At 44.9% G+C, this 24,032-nt stretch overlaps 1 protein-coding gene across 3 annotated transcripts in view; it reads left to right on the forward strand.

The window, feature by feature from the left end:
* The window catches only part of adgb (androglobin), a 29,137-nt gene extending 13,649 nt beyond the window's left edge, over positions 1–15,488 (forward strand). Inside the window, exons 17-34 of one of the 3 annotated variants that reach the window (XM_052052880.1) lie at positions 649–787; positions 2,083–2,197; positions 2,829–2,993; positions 3,079–3,217; positions 3,534–3,668; positions 4,953–5,046; positions 6,406–6,537; positions 6,637–6,790; positions 6,922–7,109; positions 7,253–7,458; positions 8,190–8,347; positions 9,048–9,150; positions 10,437–10,573; positions 11,492–11,647; positions 12,075–12,165; positions 12,247–12,346; positions 14,793–14,976; positions 15,088–15,488. In XM_052052880.1, the coding sequence (XP_051908840.1) occupies positions 649–787; positions 2,083–2,197; positions 2,829–2,993; positions 3,079–3,217; positions 3,534–3,668; positions 4,953–5,046; positions 6,406–6,537; positions 6,637–6,790; positions 6,922–7,109; positions 7,253–7,458; positions 8,190–8,347; positions 9,048–9,150; positions 10,437–10,573; positions 11,492–11,647; positions 12,075–12,165; positions 12,247–12,346; positions 14,793–14,976; positions 15,088–15,222 (2,531 nt within the window). In that variant the 3' untranslated portion in view covers positions 15,223–15,488. Of the gene's footprint in view, positions 1–648; positions 788–2,082; positions 2,198–2,828; positions 2,994–3,078; positions 3,218–3,533; positions 3,669–4,952; positions 5,047–6,405; positions 6,538–6,636; positions 6,791–6,921; positions 7,110–7,252; positions 7,459–8,189; positions 8,700–9,047; positions 9,151–10,436; positions 10,574–11,491; positions 11,648–12,074; positions 12,347–14,792; positions 14,977–15,087 lie in introns of those variants that run through there. The other 2 variants (XM_052052879.1, XR_007960097.1) reach the window with 2 other exon arrangements.
* The last annotated feature ends 8,544 nt before the right edge of the window (positions 15,489–24,032 follow it).

The raw sequence follows: 24,032 nt of genomic DNA on the forward strand, positions 1-24,032 counted from the left end.
CATGTGACCCACATACAAATATATTTTAACGGTCACAGCCTTCATTTGAATACACCGGGGTACTTTGAGATACGTCTTCACTCGACTTGAGTTTTTCGAGGCAATTTTGTTGTTGTTTTGACAAGCTCTGTAAGGTGGCAGTGAACTAACCTTGCTATTTACTGCCACTCTCAGCTCAATTTCACTGGCAAACAAACATAAAACAAACACACCTAATGTGTCCGAAACGACGCATAGCATTTCAGTTTGCGAGCTACTTTAAATGGTTTGAATGCAAATGGTCGAATGGCACATGTAGAAACACAAGCATAATAGTACTCACAGTCATAGTTTTATCATCTAGAAAGAACTGTTAACGTTAGTGCCATACTGATGAGCTAAGACGAGTTTAGACATCCCAATAACCAATTTATCTGTGCCTATGGCAACTGACCAAGGTGAGCACACCCGAAAGAGGGTCATTTTATTTTGGGGGGAGGCAGGCGGCTGGAAGAGATTAATGGCATTTTCATTCATTTGAGTGGAAAAAAACATGAGAGCAGATTATTTCACAGCACTGCCGAATCAATCAATGTGTATGCTTAGTGAAAGTTTTCCATCTCTGCATCTGTGTGCGTGTGTCGACTCCACCCTTTTCGCCCCTCTCAGCCAATGACATTTCGGCAACTCGCTGCCCCGCCCTTCTCCAGGCTGCCCCGTTCCACTGGAAGAGCAGACAGTGTCAGCCGCCCGTAGTCACCATCGAGACCAACTGCTCCAAAGCCACCGTGCTGAACCTACCCGAAGGGTAAGGACGTAGTCTGCGATCAAACTCTCCACCTGGGCCCAAACGACACACAAAATAAATAAAAGAAGTATTGAAATCATGAGCACTCTTCGCTGGAGTCTCCACAAATAAGCATTCACACCAATGGGCAATGTAGTCATCAATGAACCTAACATGCTTGTAACCTCATCTACACAAACCACAACCACTTTTCCACGCTCACGCTTTCACATAATAATCTCAAATTAGCTCAGCATGATGAGGCTGCTAAATTTAGGTCCATAATTCCAAGTGGTGTGATCCTGTTACTTGAATGTATGGCTTTTCTTTACAGATTACGATGGGAAGCTTTTCATGGGGGTTAAAAAAGAAAAGGAAATATTTTAGTCTTTATTCATTCCAACCGATGAATGTCTGCCTACTGTCGATGATGTAAGCAGTAGAAAAAGACAAAAGTCCTCGTCTCGATCTAATGGATTCTGCCTCGACCGTGAGCAGAAGGTCTAGTTTATGAAGCGGGGCGCTGCATTCACATGTATTAGGCTCTCTTTTCATTGCGTCCATCTGCCCGTAGCGCATACTGCGTGCTTATTTGTGTTCATTCAATGCAGCTCATCTGTATGTGCGTCACAATGTTCCAATTAATTAGTCATTCAGACATTTTGTCGGTATATATTTTTTTCCCCTCAACCAAAGTCTTTCCCTTCATCAGGGATCATTTCTCTTTTGGATGGCGTTTATTCTACCGAGCGCCTGCTGGTGCTCATCCGTCGAGTTAGTCTGCGATTGCTGAATTATGTAACGCTAATGGAGCCGTGGAGATGGAGTTCTACTTTTCCTTAGGTCTGACCAGACTATGAACTCGGCTCAGTGCTTCGGAGAGCACATCAGGCTGTGCTGCTTCTTCGACTGGGACGCGCTCCGTATCATTACATGTTTCAAATCACTATGAAACCTCCAAAATGGAACACGGTTCATTCTGGCAATCTTTTTTTTCTCCGCGATTTTCCCAAGGTAAAAAGATATCATTCAAACTGTTACAACCCATAAAACCAATTTGCTCTGCGACAATTAGAACAAGCTTGTTGGTAAGCTTCCCCTGCGAATTTCCATGTTAGCCCTTACGCCTTTCAGCGTTTTTGGTGTTGCACTGAGCAGCCTTTCACATGCGACAGATTGTTCTGGTTCATTTGTTCGTGTCAGAGTTCAGAAAGACCAGAGGAAGAACCGTGAAATCTGCCTAGGGGGGTTCATACTTTAAAAAAAAAAAAGTTTTACAATGAATCACGATTGCATGCTTCCTCTCCCACCTTCAGGCGTCATGTTTTGTCCTTCCACACGTACGCCGAGCTGGGCTACCATGTGCACCTGTGCAGCAAAACACCTTTCTCCTTTGGGGAGGAGGATGCCATCATGTCGCTCTGTACCAAGGTGAATCACGCAAGCTTATTCTCATTACCTCCTCCGGAAAAAAATAAAAGACTGCTTATTCGGTGATTGTAATGCATGAAGATGGAGAGTTTTCACACAAATAATGAATGTCAGGATAGATCCATTTATAATGTGAAAGTTATGTATTTGTGTGCTGTCTTGCCTTTATCTGTTCACCGATTTGCCCTTGAAACTTTCACAAAAGTACACAATAAAAAGAACCCATAGTTCAATGAAATACGCTCAGACTATGAATCCCTTTGCCGGCAGCATTTGAAAAGATATTGGGTCTGTAACTACAACCAGTTTTCGGGCTCGGGATCTTCACCTAGTTGATCATCGCTTGGGGAGTCAAACTTGCCACACTGTTGCACTCCAGCTCAGAAACTCATCATCGGACATAGACGGATGATCAAACTTTTAACTTGTGGTTCAATTTAACACGTGTGGGTCAGCAGGCATTCCGGAGACACGACAACAATTTATATTCAAGCAACATTTCCAAAATAAGTGCTCGTTAAAACCCATTCACTGCCAGTCCATGGTCAAGCCATGTAGCTTTGAACTTCTCAACCCATCAGTGGTGGTGAATGTTAAGTCTCAGGAATGTTTTATTTGATTTTTTTCCTAGGAAAGTCTTCGTTTCAGTGAGAAAGCAAAGATGATCATGCGTGCCCTGTCCAAAGTGGTTGCTTCCTTCCACGACCGGCATGGCCAAAAGCCTCACGTAAGACAAAGCCTGGAAGAAGCTTACAGTCCCAATCAAACCCCGCTGGAAAACTGGCAGGTCCAAAAGGTTTGGATGTGTCGACTTTTTCTTCCCGTTCATAGCAATCATCTCTCCTCTGATGTGAACGTATGTGTGCTTGGGCCCTCCTCAGGTGTTCAGCTTGGCTGTCTATCATATGCTGTGTGATGCCCTTGGCAGGGAAATGACCCCGCAGGAGCGCTTTGCTGTACTGGCCCTGACTGCTGACCCTTCACTGCTGGCTAGGGCACGCAGACCGTACTCCCCTGCATGTAACATGTCATTTTCTCAATGCTTGTGTGATAATGCGGACTCGGCACAAAGCATTAGCGTTGTATAATATTGGATTGTGTCGCTATATGGTGACTATTCACTATGTGAACAGACAAATGATGCTACAAAGCAGCACTTTCTCATTTGATGGTGATAGGCATTTGTTTATTCAAGTACATTCATGCATTTATTCAAGGGGAGGCCTTGACTGGCATATATTGTTGAACGTGGTCCTGAAAATACTGTATTAACCGTTTCGTTGGAGTCAAAGCATTCATTTCCCCTCGTTGTTCTTGCATTGCTATTCCCTAAAAGTGCGTGAGGAGTTAAAGCCTCCGGAAACGTGGATTGACAGGGAGCCGACACCGGAGGAAGTCAAGGCAGCGACTGTCCTGCAGGCTGCCTTCAAGGGATTCTTGGTGCGAATGGTCTGCAATTCCTCCAAAGCAGGTAAATTCACACGTCAATTTCAATATCAAGGTCCTTTTTTCCCCAAAACTATTCTTGGGCTAGTTACAGTTTGGCAAGTTTCTTCTTGGAAATGCTGAGCTAGCAGCAGCACAGCAACACATCTGTCTTCATGAGGAGAGTCCGTTGCGCTGTCCAAACGCATAAAAGCATGCGCTAGGCACCGTCTGCTTCCTCTGGTCACAGTTAGATCGAGCCCGGTGGCATGTATTGAGCCTCTGAGCAGAGGATGAGACTGCCACTCTTTCTAATACTTTCTGACACGCCACGGATCGCCACTGTGCTGATACATGCACACATCAACACGCTCGAAGACAAAAGCATGCACGCCACGCATCCCTGCAGTGGTTCACGGTGTGCTGGAGGCTAGGTTCTAGTTTTCTTTCCGATTTGTATTGATGTGCTTTTCATCGTTTAGATGTTTGTCTTCAAACATTTGTCAACTTCTATGTGCAGTACACTAAAAAATGGAAAATATGATTTATTGATTTTTGATGAGTCATGGTGGTGATAAGTACTTGGAGAGCTAAGTTTTTTTTTAATGTTGTACTTATTTATTGAGAACCTCGAGTTGAAAAATTAATCATTTGAATTAATAAATTTTAAGTTTTACATGTTTGGTGGGCCAGGTTAAGGAACAGAGCAGGCCATATTTGGCCCACAGGCCATATTTTTGCCCACCCCTGCATATGGTGCTCACTTAGGCAAATTTTTTTTTGAAGGGCGGGGGCGACATTGCTGTACTTCTCTCCAAATTGTTGGACAGCATATTCATTAGTCAAGCATCCCGCTGTAAGGCTGCCACTTGAATTGATAATGTCTTAATTAGGAGAAGCAATCAGGCTTTTCTGCAGCGGCAACAACTCTTGGTTGACATGCAGGCTTTTTTATTCTCGCCACATTTTTATTATTTTTTTTCCTCCGTACTCGCTCTGGTGATAAATATAGTAGGTCTTCATCTCTTAGTGGCCTGCCTTGGCCCCGATGTATCACTTTCAGAGAGGCGGGCATTTGAAAGAAGCAGACCGCCCGCTCGTTAGCAATGTGACACCTATGCAAGTGCAACACAATGTCGACACAATTGTGCGTGCTCCACAAAGGTACAGTAGGAATAGGCTGCGATTTCCCCTCAACCGGCGAGGCAAAATATGCTTTCCACTCAAAAGTAGGTCAACCCCAATAAATGTTTCATGTATTGGCAATGTGCATTGTCTTTCATCTTTAATGCTACTTTGCCCGTGTTGATGTGCTACTCATGTCATGCAGGCACCAAGGAGAGCATCCGTGCGTCCGCAGTGCTTTCAGAAATGTGGTCAAAGGTGGAATGTGACTTTGACAAACACGCTGCCTCCCTGCTCCGGTAAATGAAGGTTACAATTTTGTTTTGTTTTTTCTTTTCTCCCTCTCAAGCCTTCACACCTTAGTCACAGACGTTATGGCTTCAAGCCAGCAGTGAGCCTATTAAAACATCGCAGCCCTATTTGATATCCTTTCATCCTTTGGTGCTCCTGTGCTCTGCCACACGCCCGGAATTGGCTCCCTCTCCTGGTTGCGGCTGCCAGGCGGGGAGCATTTTCCACATTGTGTTCCATCTTTTTTCCCAGCGGTACCATCTGCTGTTTATCCTTACGTCGTTCCAACGCGCTCGCAGCGTCTGCCGTATGACCCACCGCCTGGGGAAGTGTGTTTGTGCGTGAGCGCTAAGGGCCCCGCTTCATCCGCGCGCGGTGGATGTGGACATATCGTGGTTCAACTTTTATGATTAGAGTGGAATCTCCAAGCGGAGACGTAATCCCGTTCTTTTGATTTGCTTTCATAATGCAGGATGTTTTCTTTCCTCCAGAGGGACTCGAGATAGTATGAATGCTTTTCTGACTCAAGCTGTCTCCCATCAACTAAACAAGCTCGTTCATTTTCAGTGGTGCTTTTTTGTCATTGGCTGGCGCTTACCTCAGCTTACTTTGGGCGAGAGGCGCCACCACCTAAACGAGCGTTTCCATTTACTTTCACACTTTGTCATTATGTTAAGTGTTGTGTTTATTATTTTACTTTATGTTAACTGTTTTGTAAAGCGCTTTGTTACAGCTGCCGCTGTTGTGAAAGCGCTATATAAATCAGCATGTATTGTATTGTATTGTAATGAAGACTGTCTTAATAATATAGTGTCAATTTTTATGGCTGAAATTTAGACTGCTCTGACTTACAAGAAAAAATAGGAAGAAAACATGGCAAAAATTGCAATATATGAAGTTATGGTCACAAACGAAAACCAGCAATAAGGTGAATCCGCGATACCCGAACCACAAAGTAGCGAGGGAACACCGAATTGTATTTTAACACAAATCATGTTGCTCGAAGCGGGTGGAATCGTCGCATTCACAAAACCTTCACTTTTCAGCAAAGTGTCATCACATTAAAGTTGGTCAATAATTTATGAATATAACCCCGCAGTGGAGAAAGAGAAAACACAGTGCATAGTTGAGGGTCCCTTTGTCCTTTATTTTTTTTCTTCTTATTGTTCTCGCTTTGTTGCTGCTGTTTGTACTGTGTTGCCAGGCCAGAGCTTCTTATTCTATTTCGGTCCGTGGTGTAACACGCCTTTTGCCCAGAGTCAACTGGGATCGGCTCCAGCTCCGCTCTGCGGCCAAAATGAGGAAAAGTGCTGCAGAAAACGGTTGACTTTTGATGTGTCCTAAAATATCGTTTCCCTTCTGCACAGGTACATGTTTGAGCTCTCCGACAGGGAAACCACAATCTACCCGTGTCAGATGGATGAATGGACCAAAGTCGTCTTCACCGACTACTCCGTCAACCTCCCGGACAAAGCCAACTCCTGGATTTTGGTCTTTAGGTTGGACAAATTTGTCAATGCTCTTTTTCCCATCTCTGAGTCTCTATGATTACTTCTGAATTGAATTGCTCATTTTCTCCATGTTGTATGCGTGTGAAGAGAGGTGTTCTTTTTTACGAAGGAGACGTTACTGTTGCCAAAGGTCTACAGTCCGGTCTCGTATTCTCGCCTGCACGTCATTAATAACGACACCGGAGAAGAGCTAAGCAAGCTCATCACAAGAGTCCCACCCCTTCTTTATCAACCCAATGAGGTTTGATTTATTACTTCACGAGTTGTGTACACCATGCTCTCCAGAGACCACATTTTCAAGTGCAGTACATGTGCAACTGTGATAGATGTCGCAGTGATAACAAATCTTTTTTTTTGTACCTTCCACTGCAGCTGGGTTACACGTTTGTCGCAGAGGTCGTCACACCTGAATCGCCACCCGCGAACGCCAAGTGGACCTTGCGCTTGACTGCCACACGAGAGCCTCTCCCGAAATTGTCCCACATGCCTCCGCTCAACACGTTTGCCGTGCAGGAATTCCAGGATTATTACATTCCCAACAATAACAATATTATATGTGGGTAAGACCAAGAAACACCGACAGTAGTCCTCCTGCAACTCTTAACTTAATTAGCCGACCTGTAAATGTAACCACTGTGTTGCTCATGATACCTGAATGGCAATTGTGATTTTAATTTTGTTATTTTTTTTTCTCTCCCTGCAGGTATACTTTGAAGGTGACCGTGCCTCTCGTCGGCACTGTTCACTTTCAGACATCCAGCCGTTATGTCAAGATACGTCTGTCAATCTTGGAGCAAGAGACGGTGGTTGCCAGCGCCATCGGCCAAGGCCACGTTGTCATTCCCGTCGCCAGTTTTCTGCCCAACGAAGAGAAGGAGGAGGAGGAGGAAGAAGAGGAGGAACTAATAGGTTTGGGACTGTTAGATAGTGTTTTCATTTTTTTCCTTGAGGGCGGGGTTACAAGGGATGGTTTTTACGTTGGTTCTTATTTATACTTGTTTGTACGGCTGTCGCTAACGATTATTTGAATCATCCATTAGTTTGCCAATTTCCAATTAAGCTGAAAAAAAAATCCACCTCTTTCTTAAAAACAAATTATTTCCATTTGACACGACAGAAAATGCACCAACATAAACTTTGATTTTGTGCTGGTTTGGTCCGTAATACACACAACATTACAGAAACATGTTTATTGTTTTGCAAAAGAACAATTTTCATTTTGATTCAACACAAAAGAAAATCACTTTGCTTTCATTGAGCATTAAATGCCTTACAAACAAGGTCTCTAAACGATGAATCGATTCGGAAACATTAATCTGATCATCGTTTAACCATAGCTGTTGATTAACTGTTGCACCTCTACTTGTGTGACCGTTAAGAATGTTAAAATGTTATTTTAAACAAGTTTGATGCAATGACTTGTAAGTCATCCGGTGCCATGGAAGATTTCGTTCTACATTGGGGCTTCACACTGTATTGTCCTTAGAATGAACTAAACTCAGATAGCACCCCTCCGCCCATCAGAGAGAAACTTTTGCAACTCTCTTAATTTCCTTTTTGCACTTCCTGCTGCGATAACAGGGCGCGACATTTGTCTTTTTATTTTCCTCCGACTCAGGCCTTTGCTCTCCTCGTTACAGCTCCCAGTGGCGCGGTAGAGGAGAACCAGCACACGCCCCCGGTCCAGGAGGACGAGATCAAGGTGTTAGATGACAGCACGGACGAAGACGACGAGAGCAGCACGTCGGGGAAATCAGACAGCGAAGATGACCACTTGCCGCCGCCCACCAAGGCGCCGGTAACACAGACTGCGTGGACGTTCCTCCTCCTCATCCTCCTCCTTTCTGCTTGTCTTCATATCCAGTTTTCACTGCCAGATACTGATAGCACCTTACTTGCAGACACACACACGCACACATACATGAACTTCACCACCCACCCACTCACTCAATTCACATTCTCACACAAGAGGAGAGCAGCAGAAAGTAGAAGGACACTTTAGTTGCTCCTGTCTGATCTCGCAGCACTTGCCAGGGAGCAGTAATCGCTTCACCCGTCGATTAATATTCACACGCAGGAGATGATTTTTCTTTTTTTGATTAAACACCACATGCAGAGCCACTAATGAAGAATGAGCAGCAGCGTGGAAGGTAATGAGAGGGATCATGACGAATCCAGTAAAGCATCTGCAGGCGCGAGTCATTCGCATACAATATTGATTAGTCCTTAACACCACTGATCAATTAGAACAGGCGTCTGTGATTAAGGCGATGATACACGCTGCAGAGAGCCACAGGAGACATTTTGATGCTTGCTTTTGGCAGTTTGAGCACGGGCTGTTTTAAAAAAAAAAAGTACAGCTATTGCTCATTCGAATGTCCTTACTGTGATTTTCAGCAATTTTAACATAAAATATCCTCTGCGTGATATTTTTGTCTGCCATGCATCGCCCTCACCCCGGTATTTCACATTGACTTTTTTTTTTGTATGTATGACAGGAGCACAGGTATTTGCTGAGGGCAGAGGTACTGCACCACAGCTGGGATTTGGATGAGTCCCAATTGGCTTTCGCCCATCTGCTCAGTTTCAAAGAAACCCAAGGTACAGGACTACAGTACAGTAAGCCCATTCCAAATCTCACGTCGCACGTGAAAAGCGTGTGGGTATTTGACTCACCCGCATCATAGAAATAAAAGTTAGCAGCTCCTCAAGACTTCTACCTCAAATCAAAATCACGTCGACTTCAGCTCAGCCTGGCCGCTTCCTCTGAATTAACGAACAGGTCAACGTCGATGCACCAGAGACGTTGGCACCCTTCACAGCTGCTTTGCTGCTCTTTTTTTCTCTGCATTCATTCCCTTATCTTGAAAGTTACTTTATATGTGGATACATGAATCTTGTTGATCAGCGACCACACAAGCCTCCTACGGTTCTCCACTAGGCTTGAGGAAGTGGGTCAATGGGAAGTCAAATGAAGTTTGCTCTTCGTGCCCCCCCCCCCCCCTTTCCCGGTGCCCTGGGAAATATCTCAGCAGGAAAGTGAATTAATTTCGCCCAGTTAAGCCTCGTCTCAACGGCGAGGCTGTGCCCTTGATCGTGCTCCCTATATGCTACATGGCTCGCTCACGCCACGCCGCGCTTCGAAACCCCCGCTTTTAACAAGCCAAATAGTAGCGTGTGCATGTTTAATGCGCAGCTGCCTGCAATCCCCAGGATATATTGCTTTAGCCCTCTGTGCTTAGCACATAAACATTGTTTAGTTTTCATTTAACGGGTGTGTGCACCTGTACAGTATATCAGCCTTTATCGTATGTGGCTTTTATTATCACAAAATGGCATTGTGCTGAATTTCCAAATGACTTCAATGAGAGTAAGTTGGAGTCCTGGCTAAATGATGGATTGTTGTAGGCAGCGAGCCTTTTTTTTTGGCCACCGTTTCATTTTATCTGGGAAGTGCAACAGTGCCACCTAGCACACAAATGCGTACACAACACATGCTGCTCATATTGAAAGGTTACACAAATGGGCAGGTAAACGGTACTTGTCAAGGCGCCATCGTGAACAACACCTGAGGAAGACATTCTTCTTTCTTTAGGGAAAAGAATGTACAACAAATTGACAGTCTATTCAAAGTTGAACATTTTTTGAGCTGTGCCAATTTAAAGACGAGCAAAAGTACTCACTTTTTGAAAACGCCTAACAGACATGAAATGCTGTTACAGAACAATACTGTCACCTTGTGGAAAGTCCTGTATTCTAGCCTACCCTTTTGTTGTGAATTGGTGCCATATAAATGCACTTGAATATCAGTTTCCATGGTTTGGAATGTAAAAAAAAAGCTGAGAAAATACAATGGCACCATGACCCTCTGTTTCTGCAAAATGCAGTGTTCTTTCCGGAGGAATTGATGGAATCAGTCACGTCGGGCAGTGATGAACCAAGTACGGACACAGCCAAAGGCAACCGAAAAGGCGAAGATGACAAGGGGAACGGCAGCTCCTCTTCTGTCTCCAGAGATGAAACGGTAATTTAAAAAAAAAACAACAAAATTACAGCAGGAATCGCTTCTTTTTGAAAAGCTTGAATCTTTGGCAATTCCGACATGCAGTTAACAAGCCAGCTTTGCCTCTGTCCTCAAACACATCTCCCCTCAGATAGTTCGCTAGTGTGGTAGCTTTAGAGTGCCTGGTTGTCAGCCCCGAGTGTGTGAATGTCACACAGAAAATGTGGGCGTATTTTTCTGTGTTTGACTTTGATGCCTCCAACTGCATGCCGCCAAGGAGAGAGAAATAAAATGTTAACTGACCTTTTGAGGTCCCCTCTAAAAGTGGAGACCACAGCCACCCACCCACATACAGAGCTGCCATTGTCAAACTGGCTCCGCCTCTTCAAAACACAGACACTAAACTGCATACAGTATTTTCGATGAATTTTGTTTTATTGTGTGTGTGCTGAAATAGTACAATAAATAGAGTTGAAAGATTGTGGAAGGGTAGCAACGGTATGAACAAAATTTTTTATCTGGTCTGTCAAAATTGTGGACTCGAACATCCCTTTCGATGAACACAGAATGTGAAGATGTGCTTCTTGTTTGCCAATCATCTAATCCTAAATGCAATCACATTTGAAAGGCAGATTTTTTCTCTCCCCCCCCCCCCCCCCATTGCGCCCGCTCTCCGCATTTCCATTTGAATATGTTTTCTTTCATTAGCGGCACTGCGTTGTTAGAAGCTGCCAATGTCATGATCTGCGAATAAATTAACTGAACAATGACATTCAGCGAAGGCTGCATCAAGAAAAGAAAAATCTCAATCCAGGCAGAGTTGCTCATTGAAGGAGACAGACTCACGCGTTGGCAGTGTAATGACCTTCAGATGCGTTTGTGCCGGTGTGTGTTTTATTTTTTTTCTGCGCGTGTGTGTGTGTGTGTGTGCATGTGCAGGGCCTTGACCTGACCAAGGCCAACTACACGCTGCGTGTGGCTGTCGACAAGAGCCAAGCTGAGAACATTGTGGTGAAGAAGGATGTTGAGCGAATCGAGCAAATCAAGGCTATTAAAAGAGCCTGGGAGGCGGCTGAGCCGGGCCGCGCTGCCAAGGTAACCGAGTGGCCGCCTGTGTCGGGAAGGTAGGCAAAAGTATTGGGACACTCTACATTAGTTCACCCCTGGAGTGTAACTCCGTTTTTGCTGGCATTTTGGACATTTGTGTCAGTGGTTCGAGGTGTCAAATATCTAGAAATTTGGATGTTCGATAACATTATGAAGGCTTACACAATGTCGGTTTTTTTTTTCTCCCTTAAGTATCGGTGGCTGGTATCGGTAGACTTCATGACTAACTGGTGCCTTGAAATAAGGCACCAGTTACATAAAAGATACATTCGTATCTGGAATGTTTGCGGTCAATTTTGATTTTAAGAGGAAGGATGTCGGAAATATACCGGATATGCTGTAGCTCTGTCCCAATATTTTGTCCGTAGCTTTTGTTACTCTCCTTTTTTTTGGCCTGATTTTCGTGTTGTTTCAGGCATGGCAGTTACGTCTCAACTGGATCAGTCAATTTTATCCTCCCAAAGATGGTGACATTCCAGTTCCAGAGGTGTCCTCCACCGAATCGGGTAGGTTCAACAAAACAAAATGGCTTCCGCGGACTCGAACCACTTCATCTTGCCTTCAATCTGATGTTTGTTCTCCACAAGATGACGGCTGCAGCCCGATTCCTCCTGATGCTCCCAATATTCCAATTGAACAGCTGTTAAGCATCGTTGTTCCTCCCTTGGACTACACACCGTTCATCAGGTGGGTCTGTCTGTTAAAACGTGTCTCTTCTTGCTATCCGGACATTTGCTTTATCTGCAAGACCTGACGCAAAATGAGTGCTGCTTAATTTCCCGGAAAAAGATTTCAACTAAAAACTCCACAAAGTAAATTCAGCGATTTGTTCAAATGCGTCATATTAATTTGAAGATAATTACTGGAAAAAATGTACAAAGACCCAGAACTACTGTATGTCCTGGAGTAGCCACTTTAGAGTGCCTGGTTGTCAGCCGTGCATATGTGCGTATCATGCAGAGAAAGGCGGAATCCTGAGGAGTGTGGACAACTATTAGTTTCCAAGCCATTAAACATTTTCCCAATATATGTACCTGTATTTCATTAGTAAGCTTGACTATAGTTGTGCGTGTGTACTATGCTGACAGATCTCGCCGTGCTTTGTGCTTGTCAGTATCCAAAGTGTCAAGTCAGCGACAGTACAAAGGAAGCGTCTCCATCCCAGAGGGCTTGCGCTTTTGTCTCTCATGTCATCAGCTCAGCCTTCCACCACCTCGCCTTCCCCTCACGCAGGCCATCCCCCGGCCGTGACAAATGAGCCGGTATTTGGGTCTCTTAATCAAAAAGCTATTTCAGGACCCCCGTTGAGCTCATCGCGTCAGTGAGATGTGCCCTCTCCTGTCACCCGCCCCCTCCGTGACTGTGTGTGTGTGTGTGTGTGTGTGTGTGTGTGTGTGTGCAGCTGTTAATGGCTGCCGACAATGTGGCCTGCAAAGTGGTCCAAAGGCGAAATGACACACACACACACACAGCTGAAATAGTTCACACTGGCCAATGCTCATTAACTCTTACTTCAGTAGCACGGCTACAGGCTTCCCCTCATCATTAACTCCAGAAAAAGGCAAACACTTATTCTCTCCCCCCCCCCCCCCCCCCCCCCCCCCATCTATGTTTGCACCTCAGATGGCCACTTGTACTTTTCTCTTCCTCCAACTAAAAACTTTAGCGAACTGCCTCCATTTTTTTTTTTGGCACTGCCTCCCCCTTGTTCTCCTCTTCTTATCACACACAGACAGACACCGAAAACACACTCTTGTGCCATTGTTCAGTGGCATTACAATGAGGCCTTAAAGCAGGAACGCTCACACCGATGTCATTCGGGATTTACGGCCAGGCGTGTCAGATAAAGCCGGGATTGTGAAGCCACAATTTCCGCTGCACATTTCTCCCATCTGCCTGCCACATTTGCATTCACACAGCATACACATGGCTGCCCGTCCGATCCGGCAAGTGTCCAACAGTGTCAAAGTGGTAAACGCCAAACTATCTGTAGCACTTTGTGATAGGACCACACAGTCCAAAATGTTGTCATTGAAGATGAGGGAAATAAAAGGATACAGCAGCCACTGCACTATTTCTATGAATCACGCTAAGCTAGGCAAGCTAGCATTTGAATCATGACTCTGGCCTTCCTGTGTGAAATTTTCCTTTTCTCCTGCTGCTTACGCTGGTTTGAAAGAAGGGAAGCTCTCGTATAAAAACATCCATTCATTCATTTTTTTGTTTTTTGTTTTTTTTATCGAAAAAAGCTGAACAAATGAGCCCAAGTCGCACTGTTTGAATTTCTTAAATTTCGTAATTCACGCACCTCGCTCAACTGTCAATCAAATGCCACTACTATGCTATGAAAACAACGGTAGCTTGCATGATGACAAGTCACAACAGGCTGATTTCCAGAATTCAATAGTTACTATGGCCCCTAATTGCAAAATAAGGACGCAAATATTTAGAAACAAATGTAATATTTCATGACTTTAGTGTCGCTGAGGGTAGTCATAAAAAATGACAAACGATATCAAATTTGATAACACGCATTAGGTTTCATCAAAGCTCTGCTGCGCCCATTTCATCTGCTCTGAGGTTACATTGTAGAATCCCTCCATTTTCTTTTATGAAGAACAGCACCACCCTGCGTGGAAAACAAGAAGTACATTGCATGCAAGCACAAGCTTAAATGTGAATAACTGTTAAAATCATTTGAGAAGAACCAAAAAAATAAAAATAAAAATTGAGACCATAAAATCTCTTAGCTCTGTTCGTTTCTAATGCATTTATTACGCGATTGCTTGCTGGACGTCTGTACGGAGAAAGAAATTCAAACAATCGTTTTTACTTGATAAATGTTCTATCGATTTAAAAAAAAAAACAATAATAAAAATAATAAAACAATACTAAAACAAATAAAAGCTAAAATCAAATGAAACATGTTTGAAAACTAATGAAAACATCCAAAACTGCTCTAAAAAAAGAAATCAAGACGATTTAAAAGTCAAACAAACTCCGTGAAAACGAACTACCGGTACATGAAAATCCCAAACTATTATAACCGTGGTTTACACACTCTTAAAAACTTTTGATCATGCCTCTTCGAACCAGCTGACATGTTAACAAGGTCCGTGCGTAATTCATACAGAGGAAAAAATGATACCCCAGTCCTGTTAAACGCCGAGATGGAGGACAGCCAGCGGAAGAAGCGCTTAGAAAAGATCCAGGCTTACCAGATGGAACGGGACCTGCTGGTGGAGGAGCGCGAGCGCAAAGCCATCACCAGGAGGGAACGGATGCAAGGGATTCTGATGCTGTACGAGGACCAGCAGGTGACCTCACCGTCGCCGGATGGACATTAGCAGCCGTCGTTTTGAGTCCCTGTGAAATTTCTTCTTGTCTCTAAACGCTTCTCTCTGCTGTCTGTCTGCATCCTTTTCCAGACGGCGATGGTCCAGGAGCAACAGAAATTCCACGACATGCGCACGCAGCAGAATCAAAAATCCAACGACACCCGCAAATGGCTTAATAACCGCATAAAAAGGAGGGAGGATAAACTCGCAGTAGATGAAACCTAACCGGCCGCTCCATGGATGCGAAACAAAATTCCCACTTGGCCTCACGCGAATCTGTTTGAAGCCAAGACAACACAGCTCAGGGTTTAATGTTGGCTACGTTAACTCACTAAGATGCAAATCCATCGCTATTGACAGCATCTTATCGATTGACAAGTGACTGGAGCAAAGAAGTCAAGATAGGCAGCCACAGTGTGCCAAAGTATTACAACTTATGGACCTCAGCGTGATCACTAAAAATGGAGTCTTTGAGAAAAAGCTGACGGGGGGGGGGGGGGGGGGGGGGGGGGGGGGGAATGAGTGAAGGCGTGGAATGAATGAGTTTTGGACTGTCAGTGGAAACACCGGCTCCTTCTAGCTGTGAAGTGACAGTTCTCAGCAATGTGCAAATCTGTCAGTCTCTTGCACAAATACAAAACAAACTGAACAAAAATCAACTTACTGTACAGTTATTCTTCATCACCATATCACGGCTCAACTATTTGGGCCGCTCACTGTATTCCAGATTTTTAAAATAATTTCTTCTTTTTTATAGTGATTCCCCCCCCCCCCCCCCCCAAAATACTGTGTACACAACTACACGTCTACAGTTGGGTAATGGGGAAAAAAACAACTATTTTTGTTCACAAAAATGCTTATGAAAAATGAAAACTATCTGAAACTATATCTTATGTTTATACAACTAAGACTATTTTAAATGTATTTATGTTGATATTACTGTTATGTTCGTACAAAAGAAAAAGGTCAACCAGTTGTTTGACAATTATAGTTACTCTATTACACAATACTTTGTGACTTTTTTTTGTAATCTTTCATGCAACAATCAGAAAAAAAATTGTTATCCGTCCACAGGTGGTCAAGAAATGACGTAGTCAATTTTCAGGCAATCTCCGATGTGAAGTCTACATCGGAGCAGGAGCACAACGAACGATTCCAGGAGGTCATTGGGTTGTTTTTGTCAATATCTGCCTGTTCCAATAATTCCCTCTTGTATTGACATATCGTTTGTGTGCAACCAAACTTCAAACAGATTACATGTCAACTATCCATTGTAACGAGGCCACAGAGACATAGTCGGCCTTGCATCCACCACCCCGACAAACGTGATAATACTCTGCAAACCGTTTGCTTTCTCGAAGGTCACTGTATTGACTTGATGGCCCAAAGGCATCCCTCTGTTCACACAACCTCCTGCCAGCTGCCGATTGATTGATTGAATGATTGGTCGGTTCATATATAAGTGGGCGCCCTGCCCCCCCCCCCCCCCCCCCACGCAAGACTCGAAGTAAGTAAATCTTATGAAGACTAATAGTTGCAAGGCTGTTTGGGGTTTTAAGATTTATATGAAGTGTTGATCAGTTGATTTAATTTGGAGTTAGTTAATAGTGAGATAATAGTGCCATCTCGTGGTTGTGTATATTATTACCTTGTCACTGTGATGCCTGCACTGTGCTCCCCTTCCATAGAACAGATGATCAGAACGGAAACATCTGTTCAATGTAAGGAAGCGGTAATGTAATTGTTGATGTGAATTGCGCAATGCAGTCACCATCAGAAATTGCACTCGTCCGAAGGAAAAAAAAATGTCTGAGTGACGTTCACATTCAAGTACAACGATGTGATTCTGCTGCCGTTATGTCCCAAAATGGCAAAGTGTGTTCACTGGGCCTTTTTCTGCCCCATTCCTGCTTGATGTGTATTTTACTCCACTCTGTCAGGCCTCATTGATTCCGCCGCCATTTCGTTTCTTCCCCATCCTGCCACTGAGCATTGCCTTGTCTCCACACTGCAGCTTCTTTCCCCAGCACCTCGTTTACATAAAAAAAAAAAAATGCTTTTTCATCCAAACCTCTGTGTTACCTCCCCACAGTGTACACAGGGATCACTGGCTGGACCGTGCATCTTGTGTTTTTGCCTGAGATATTATCCTTCCACTGTAATTGGCTGTATTAATGGAGAGGCTGTTTGATAATTGGCGGCTGTTGGCTCGACGCAAAGATGGCGGGCAAAAGGATCGTGTAACCTTGAAAGGAAAGCATGCAAGTTGACTTCCCACAAGTAATAAGAAAATATTGGATTCTTCAATGGAGCCACATATTAGGATGATGCAATTAAAGGGAACTGGATACACATTCCCTGAATCGTGCAGGGGACGGTGGTGGGTCTTTAATTCACTTTTCATTTAGGAGATAATAATTCAAGACCGGCTTAATCGATTTATTTCCACATGCACAGCAAAGGGCGGTCTACCTCTCAGGAATTTGCTGGCTTACCACGGGGGCTCCCATTGCCTTCAGACAGTCTGAAATCATGCCTTAATGTCCGCAATGGTTCAGTTTTATATGGATATGTTATGCTATTCCAGACTTCTTTGATTTGGCCCGAACTCGCCTAGCTTCAGGGTGAGAAGCTTGGTCATTCAGGAGGTGTTTACAGTTGTTCCACTGCTCCTTTGCATCAAGGGGGGGGGGGGGGGGGGGGGCTAGGTGAAGTGGTTCGGGCATCTGTTTAGGATGCCTCCTGGACACCTGTGCTGTGCCGTTTGCTGTAAAGGAGCAAACAGTGGTCATTCGACTCTGCAAATTCTCTTTGCAGATCAATAATCTAGCACCCAGGCATCCTTGGGGACGAAATGGGGTGTGGATACAAGGTGCTTTTACTCGCCCCTGCTCAATATGCCGCAATGTTGGCCCCTTTTTTGGACATGCCACCCTGCTGCGAGTGAATATACCGAGAGGTCAGGCCTCAGAGGCCGGCTCTGCTGATAGAAGTGAGCAGATGAGCAAGACCTTTCAAGGAGAACCCCCCCCCCCCCCCCCCCCCCTGTGCGATCTGTGCTTAAGACTGCGATAGGTAGCAAAAAGGCAATCTTTTTTTTCTTCTTGTAATCCAAACCTCACATTACCCTGTGCAACACCCTCTGCGGCGCACACTTCACAAACTGCAGACAGCACTGGAGGCTGGACAAAATGGCAGACCTCCTAACGTAATTGCGACCTCATTCTTGTAAACCGGGCAATTCCTCTCCCTTTAATCGCCTCTCATTGACTTCACTGTCTCTGCGCTGTTCGTTGGCCGACCTCCAGCCGCGCCATCGTCAGACCACATAACTCAAGTCCTGTAGACACTGAGTTTATGTTATTTGCGGAGGGTGGGGTGTGTTTCAGTTTGTAAGACAATCTAGATGACTTTAGATCGGAAGTAGACCACAAAGGACACGGCTGCCATTTGTAGTTGTCATTAAGTAGAACTGCCCAATTCCTGTTTTTATTTTTATTTTATTTATTTTTTTGTGTCACTCACAGATTAGTTTTGCTATGAAATCTTCCTTATTTCCCCTGGGTTCCCACTGATCAATGTCTGCCAAGATCCTCCCTTGCCTGGCTTTTAGTTGTAAAGATAAACTGACTCCTATTTGAAGGCTTGAATGGCATCAGCATTTGAGGAACGCGTATTTCTACATCTATGGGGATGTGGACCAAGTGTAATCTGGCTGCGTGCACAATCAGCATTTGACGGTGTCAAATGTTGACAGCTGTCCTTCACGTGCTTAAAAGATGTAAGAGGGGAGGCTTATGTGATTAGGTCTTAAATGACAAATGTCCTCTGTGCTCGGAGACCTGTCTGTCTCATTTAAATCAACCCGAGATGGCAGCGATCCAAAGCAACAGCCCAGTGCATGATGTCACAGCGGCCATAAATTGTCCGTGGTAATAATAGAGAAGTGACTTTGCCGCAGCTGATCTACGTTCCCGCTTTTGCTTGGCAGTTTTAGTTTCTTCAGATGTGGTCATACAGAGATAAAGGGGTGGGACGTGGGGACTGCATACGCTCAAGTTGCTACATTGCGTTTGCTCAAATCACGGCTTGATTGCTTTTGTGTTGCAGACGACTAAATTAATTCCGTGATTGCCGTTTACACACCAGAGCCCAGGGAATGTCAGCTCGCCGGTTCCTCCCGCTGGATTGGTTTGCGCAGTAGCAACTCCGGGAGGATTATTGCGCCGCTTAATTTACCATCTGAGGCCTGCGGGTTGCAATAGTTGTTCATTGTGCTTTTTCATTACGTCTTTTGTGGAGGTGGAGAAAGAGGAATTCCCGCTTCCTTCATGACTTTTGGATGGTGGGTGTACTGGATTTCAGGGCATTGCATTTGGGTCCCGTGTATTTCCAACAAAAGTGGCCTTTGCGCTCATCAACGAGGCGCTCCAATGTATCGCCACAGAAGAGCATGATCACCTCTCGTATTAAATCCTCAAGGCTACAGAAAAAAAAAAAAAACAATCCTCACAGAACCTTGACTCAGTCCTTCCAGAGCTTCTGTGTCATAAGCGTGGCAGCACTGGCACTGCCCTTTCAACAGTGGCGTCCATCTGCTCCACTACATGAGTGGGTCAGATTAGCGCCTTATCGGAATGGGCACCAGCTGTGGCGTCCCGAATGTGTTCCCGAATGCAGTCGAACAGAAACACGTCGCAGCCTTGCCCTGAGCTATTTGCTGCAAATAAATCCACACAAACACAAACTGCACAAACGCACGCTGCACTTTCTGTCATTTCTACCCATCTCGATTTTTGGTCTTTGGTGCTTTGTTTGTGATTATAGTCTTTCTTGTCCCTGCTTTTCTCTTCTACCTTGCACCACCACATACTCCTACCGGACATGGAGCAGTTCTTTCCTGTTTTACTTTGAAAGTACTCGTTGCATGCTTGTCTTGCTTCCTGCATTTCGTGTACTATTCGTCTGCTCCCGTGCAGTCAAGTATTTCATTTGTGCTACCTTTCCAAGTGTATGTTTGACATTTGGGACGCTCTTTTTACATCTTCTGCAAAGTAATCATCTCTGTGGGCCTTCATATCCCTTTTGGGACTCTCCCTCCGTCCTTATTCTACCTGTACAGCAATTCTAGACAACTCTCGCATGCATCGGCAGTAATGTCGTTTCACTCGCACGACTCCCTTGAGGGCTGTAGTTGCTTGGTGCAGGGCATCTCGATCTCCAATTGTTATCCACAGCCTTTGTGATGACTTAATCTTCCTGGACTGTTCTCATTTGTGCTGAAATTCTTTACAGCGGTTACGGGCATTGCTTAGTTGCTCCTACCAGACACCGGCATCGCTGCCTGCTTCTGTTCTGTTTGTCCCTTCCTCACAGGGTGTGGCACCACCTTCCCAGTTCTCTCATGCTCAGTAGATAGAAACGTATTTTCTGTCTGAGTGTCCCTTGCCCATTATTGCACAACCAAGCAACTCAACAGGACAGTTAAAAAATAAATCAATGGCACAAAATGGATGGATGAATGCTTGACCATCGCTTCACCATCCACCTACCAGGGCCTCTTCTTATTTTACCTGAAATTGGTTGCTTGGACTATCACTTCATCAATTCATGCGATTTGCACCCCAGATGTGCAAATCGCCATACCATATGTCCCTCTTTCGTGGTCCTGCGAGGCTGCAGGAGATAAAAGTGGTTGACAAAGACCTGTTCTCATGTTTTTGAGACACCATTTCAAAGAACGTTCCACCTTTTAAAATGAAACATTTCAAATGGAAAGTTAAAGAAAGATTGAGGTCATGTGGTTAACCTCAAATAAAGTTCAGCTGTTCTTGTTTTTTTTTTCTCCCTGATAAATATATTTTTTGCTTTCTTTAAGAACCCTGAAGGATTTGTAATGTTCAACTATTCCTAATTCCCCCACACTTTATTAATGGTGAACAAACATTTAAATTGAGCTAACTTTGTCTAATTTTTGAATATGACAATAAAGAAGCATTACAACAGGGGTGTGTAGACTTTTAATATCCTATGTAAGTGTCCTGCGACTAAGCTGTTTAATTGTGTTCAGTCTTTTTTTTTTTTTTTAATGAACAAGTCATTATCCATTTTATCCCTGCCATCACGATTCATGAAAGCATATTTGCAGGAGGAGTTTTCCTATTTCGAGGGACGTGAACTAGCTATGTCACAGAGATTCTTTATCCGACTCATTTGCGTGCATGTTTGACGCCGCGTCTACCGCGTGTCGAGCGCTGGCTCCTCGGCAACGGCTCATTAACTTCAAATCCCTCCGGGCACCATTGTGAGTTTTGTGTCTGCCTTTTATGTTTTTTAGCGCTCGTGTTATCGCAGTGCGCTCTTGTCACTATGGATCGCGCGAGACCGTCATCGCACTCCCCTCTCCCCGTCTTGTCCGCAAGCGTCTTGTTTATGGTCTGCGCGTGGCAACGCAGCCGGTCCTCTCTCGCTTGTTAGTGCTTCAAATCAACCACTTGGTCGCTTGCCACGGCCTCGCGGACATACACAGTAGGTGACGCTTTCAGGTGCGTTGCAATTCGCTTGATTTAACTCCAGCTGTCAGTGACGCTCGAAAACCCCGGGCCTTCTGTCCCCTGCACACCACGCCTCAACTCTGCGTAACCCTCACCCGCTGTGACCTCCTGGTGTTTCTTCCCCACTTTCTCCAGACAGCACTGTGTCGCTAAGGGGGCCAAACATGTCTACGACGACGATGTCGAGCTCCGAGGACTCCAACACGGTGGCGCTGGGGATGCGTCAGTCAGGAGTGCTCAGCCTCATTTGATGATAGTTTTCAGTGGCTGAATAAGGACACGGTGGTGCGGCAAACGTGAGTCGTAGCGGTCGGAGGTCCCAACCGCCTCATTGTTGCTTGTGGATTTTCTCATTTGGCCAGCTCGTTTCATTTTCAGGGCATTGAATTGATCGCGACCGCACTGGTCTGGAATGGCGCCTTGTTGCATGAACTGACGGCGCCTTCTCGGATTAGAGACGAGACATCCATCCAGAGGAAGTCATCATTGGCAAGTAAATAATCCCACTCACACATTCCAAACCGAGTTTCATTCACCATTCTTTACAAAAACGGAGTTCTCCCACTCTACTTCTCATTGGCTCAATTTTGCTACAGGTTTTAGCAAGTAGCACGAGGTCGACACACAGTTTGCTTTGGCAGGCTCCATAAAATGATATGGCGAGTCGGATCTTGATTTTGACACCTCCGCACCGAACGCCCAACTTTTGGCAAGCGACCGCACTTTGCCACTCACTGACTTGCATCCTCTCCTCCAGGGCCGTGTAAAAAGTATTCGCCCCCTTCCCGATTTCTGTGTTCTTTGCATATTTATCACACGCACAGGTTTCAGTTTATCAAAACAGTTTTAAGAGCTCATAGAGACTCCCCAAAGAAATACAAAATGCTGTTTCTAAATGCCAATTTAATTTATTAAGGCACAACAACAACAAAACATGCTAAACTACCTTTCCCCAAGTCAAAAAGTATCCCCCCCCTTGTTAAATCACAAAGTAACTGTGAGTAATGACCATTTTTGGAACGCTGAGTTCAATTTCACAGGCAACACTCGAGGCGATATGTGCAGATTTTCGACGTTCTGTGTTAATCGGCTAGCTTGTGGCCACCTAAGCCCGGCTTTTGTCACCGCACGCGTTGAATTTTTAGCAGAGTGGGCGCCACGCTAATGCAGCGAATGCCGCCCGTTGTCATGTCGGTGCTCATCCTGCCTAACCTCTGCCCCCGGAATTAGCACTGGATTAGCCGCCGCTCATGTGCATCATGGAACGGAATGTTCCTTATTTGTATATTTTCCCCGAGTTATTGTGTGGAGTTGTAATCTACCGAGGGAAAGGATGTTCTGCGCTGATAACGCATGCAGATGCCCCCAAAAGATTTCTACTGTAAGATCGAAGTCAACCTGCCAGATGGAATGTTGATCGGCATCACATGCAGAAATGCGCGCTTGGAAAACATGGTGACGTTCGCTCCGGCGGTGACATTGAGTATCCTGACGGCGAATGGACAGTGAAATTTGCAGCACAAGGCATCATATCAATCCCGCGTTCTGGAGGCGTGAAGTGGGAGTGAGTTCCGTGAGGAGGAAGAGGCAGCTGGAATTAGGTGGAATAAATGACCAGATTCAGGAGATTTTGCAGTCATAAATGAAGAGTCGTTCGCATGACACCTTGAAATGGGCTCACACCTTGTCATTTTGCTCATTCGTTCACCAGCAAAAAAAATCATTTTAGTCCTCACGTCGACGTTTTAACATGAAACATGTGAAAAGTGGACACTTTGAAAGTGTCATCATGTCTTGATAAATCGCTCAGGATTGTCTTTCAGGGCCATCTGATGATCGTGTCTTCTGATGACTTTAATCGGCAGGGGTGAGAGAGTGGTCAGATTCAGCGCGATTGTCGAGATTTGGAGGGTAGAGTATGATCACGATTGTTCGGTGATTCAAGGTCATGTGAAGGATTTTTTGCCAGGCCCACCTGACTGTAAGCCATTGATTCAAGGCGATGGGTCAGCGTCTCTGTAATTTGGCTCGCTATCAGCCAATTAGGATCAGTCATAAATCAAACACGCACGATAACTCCAAACCGTTCCCAACGAAGAGCCCTCCGCCGTGGGAAGCCTTATCCAAACACGGCAGTCGGGGAGCTGTACACATAATGCGGCAAGATGAATGGCCCCAGCTGCCACACAATGGCGCTAAATTAAATCACTGATGTAACGCGCAACCGGCCAATGGTCCTCCCCTTTCTCACATCGTCCTCGCGCACACGCAAGGACCTCTTTGTTCTTCCGCCTAATATATTCTCAATACCGCCTCGGAATCGAGGCGATGTGTATGGTCAATTTCACTTTGTTACGCAAATGACCCAAGTGAATGAAGAATGATTTTGTTTTTCTTTTCATGTTCACGTCGCCTCAAAGCCCCCCTTCACCTGCTTGTGACGGGCGTGCGTGTAAACATGACGGAAAATGCGGCGTCGCC

The sequence above is a fragment of the Hippocampus zosterae genome, chromosome 19 (assembly GCF_025434085.1).
Source record: "Hippocampus zosterae strain Florida chromosome 19, ASM2543408v3, whole genome shotgun sequence".
NCBI classification, from domain to species: Eukaryota; Metazoa; Chordata; class Actinopteri; order Syngnathiformes; family Syngnathidae; genus Hippocampus; species Hippocampus zosterae.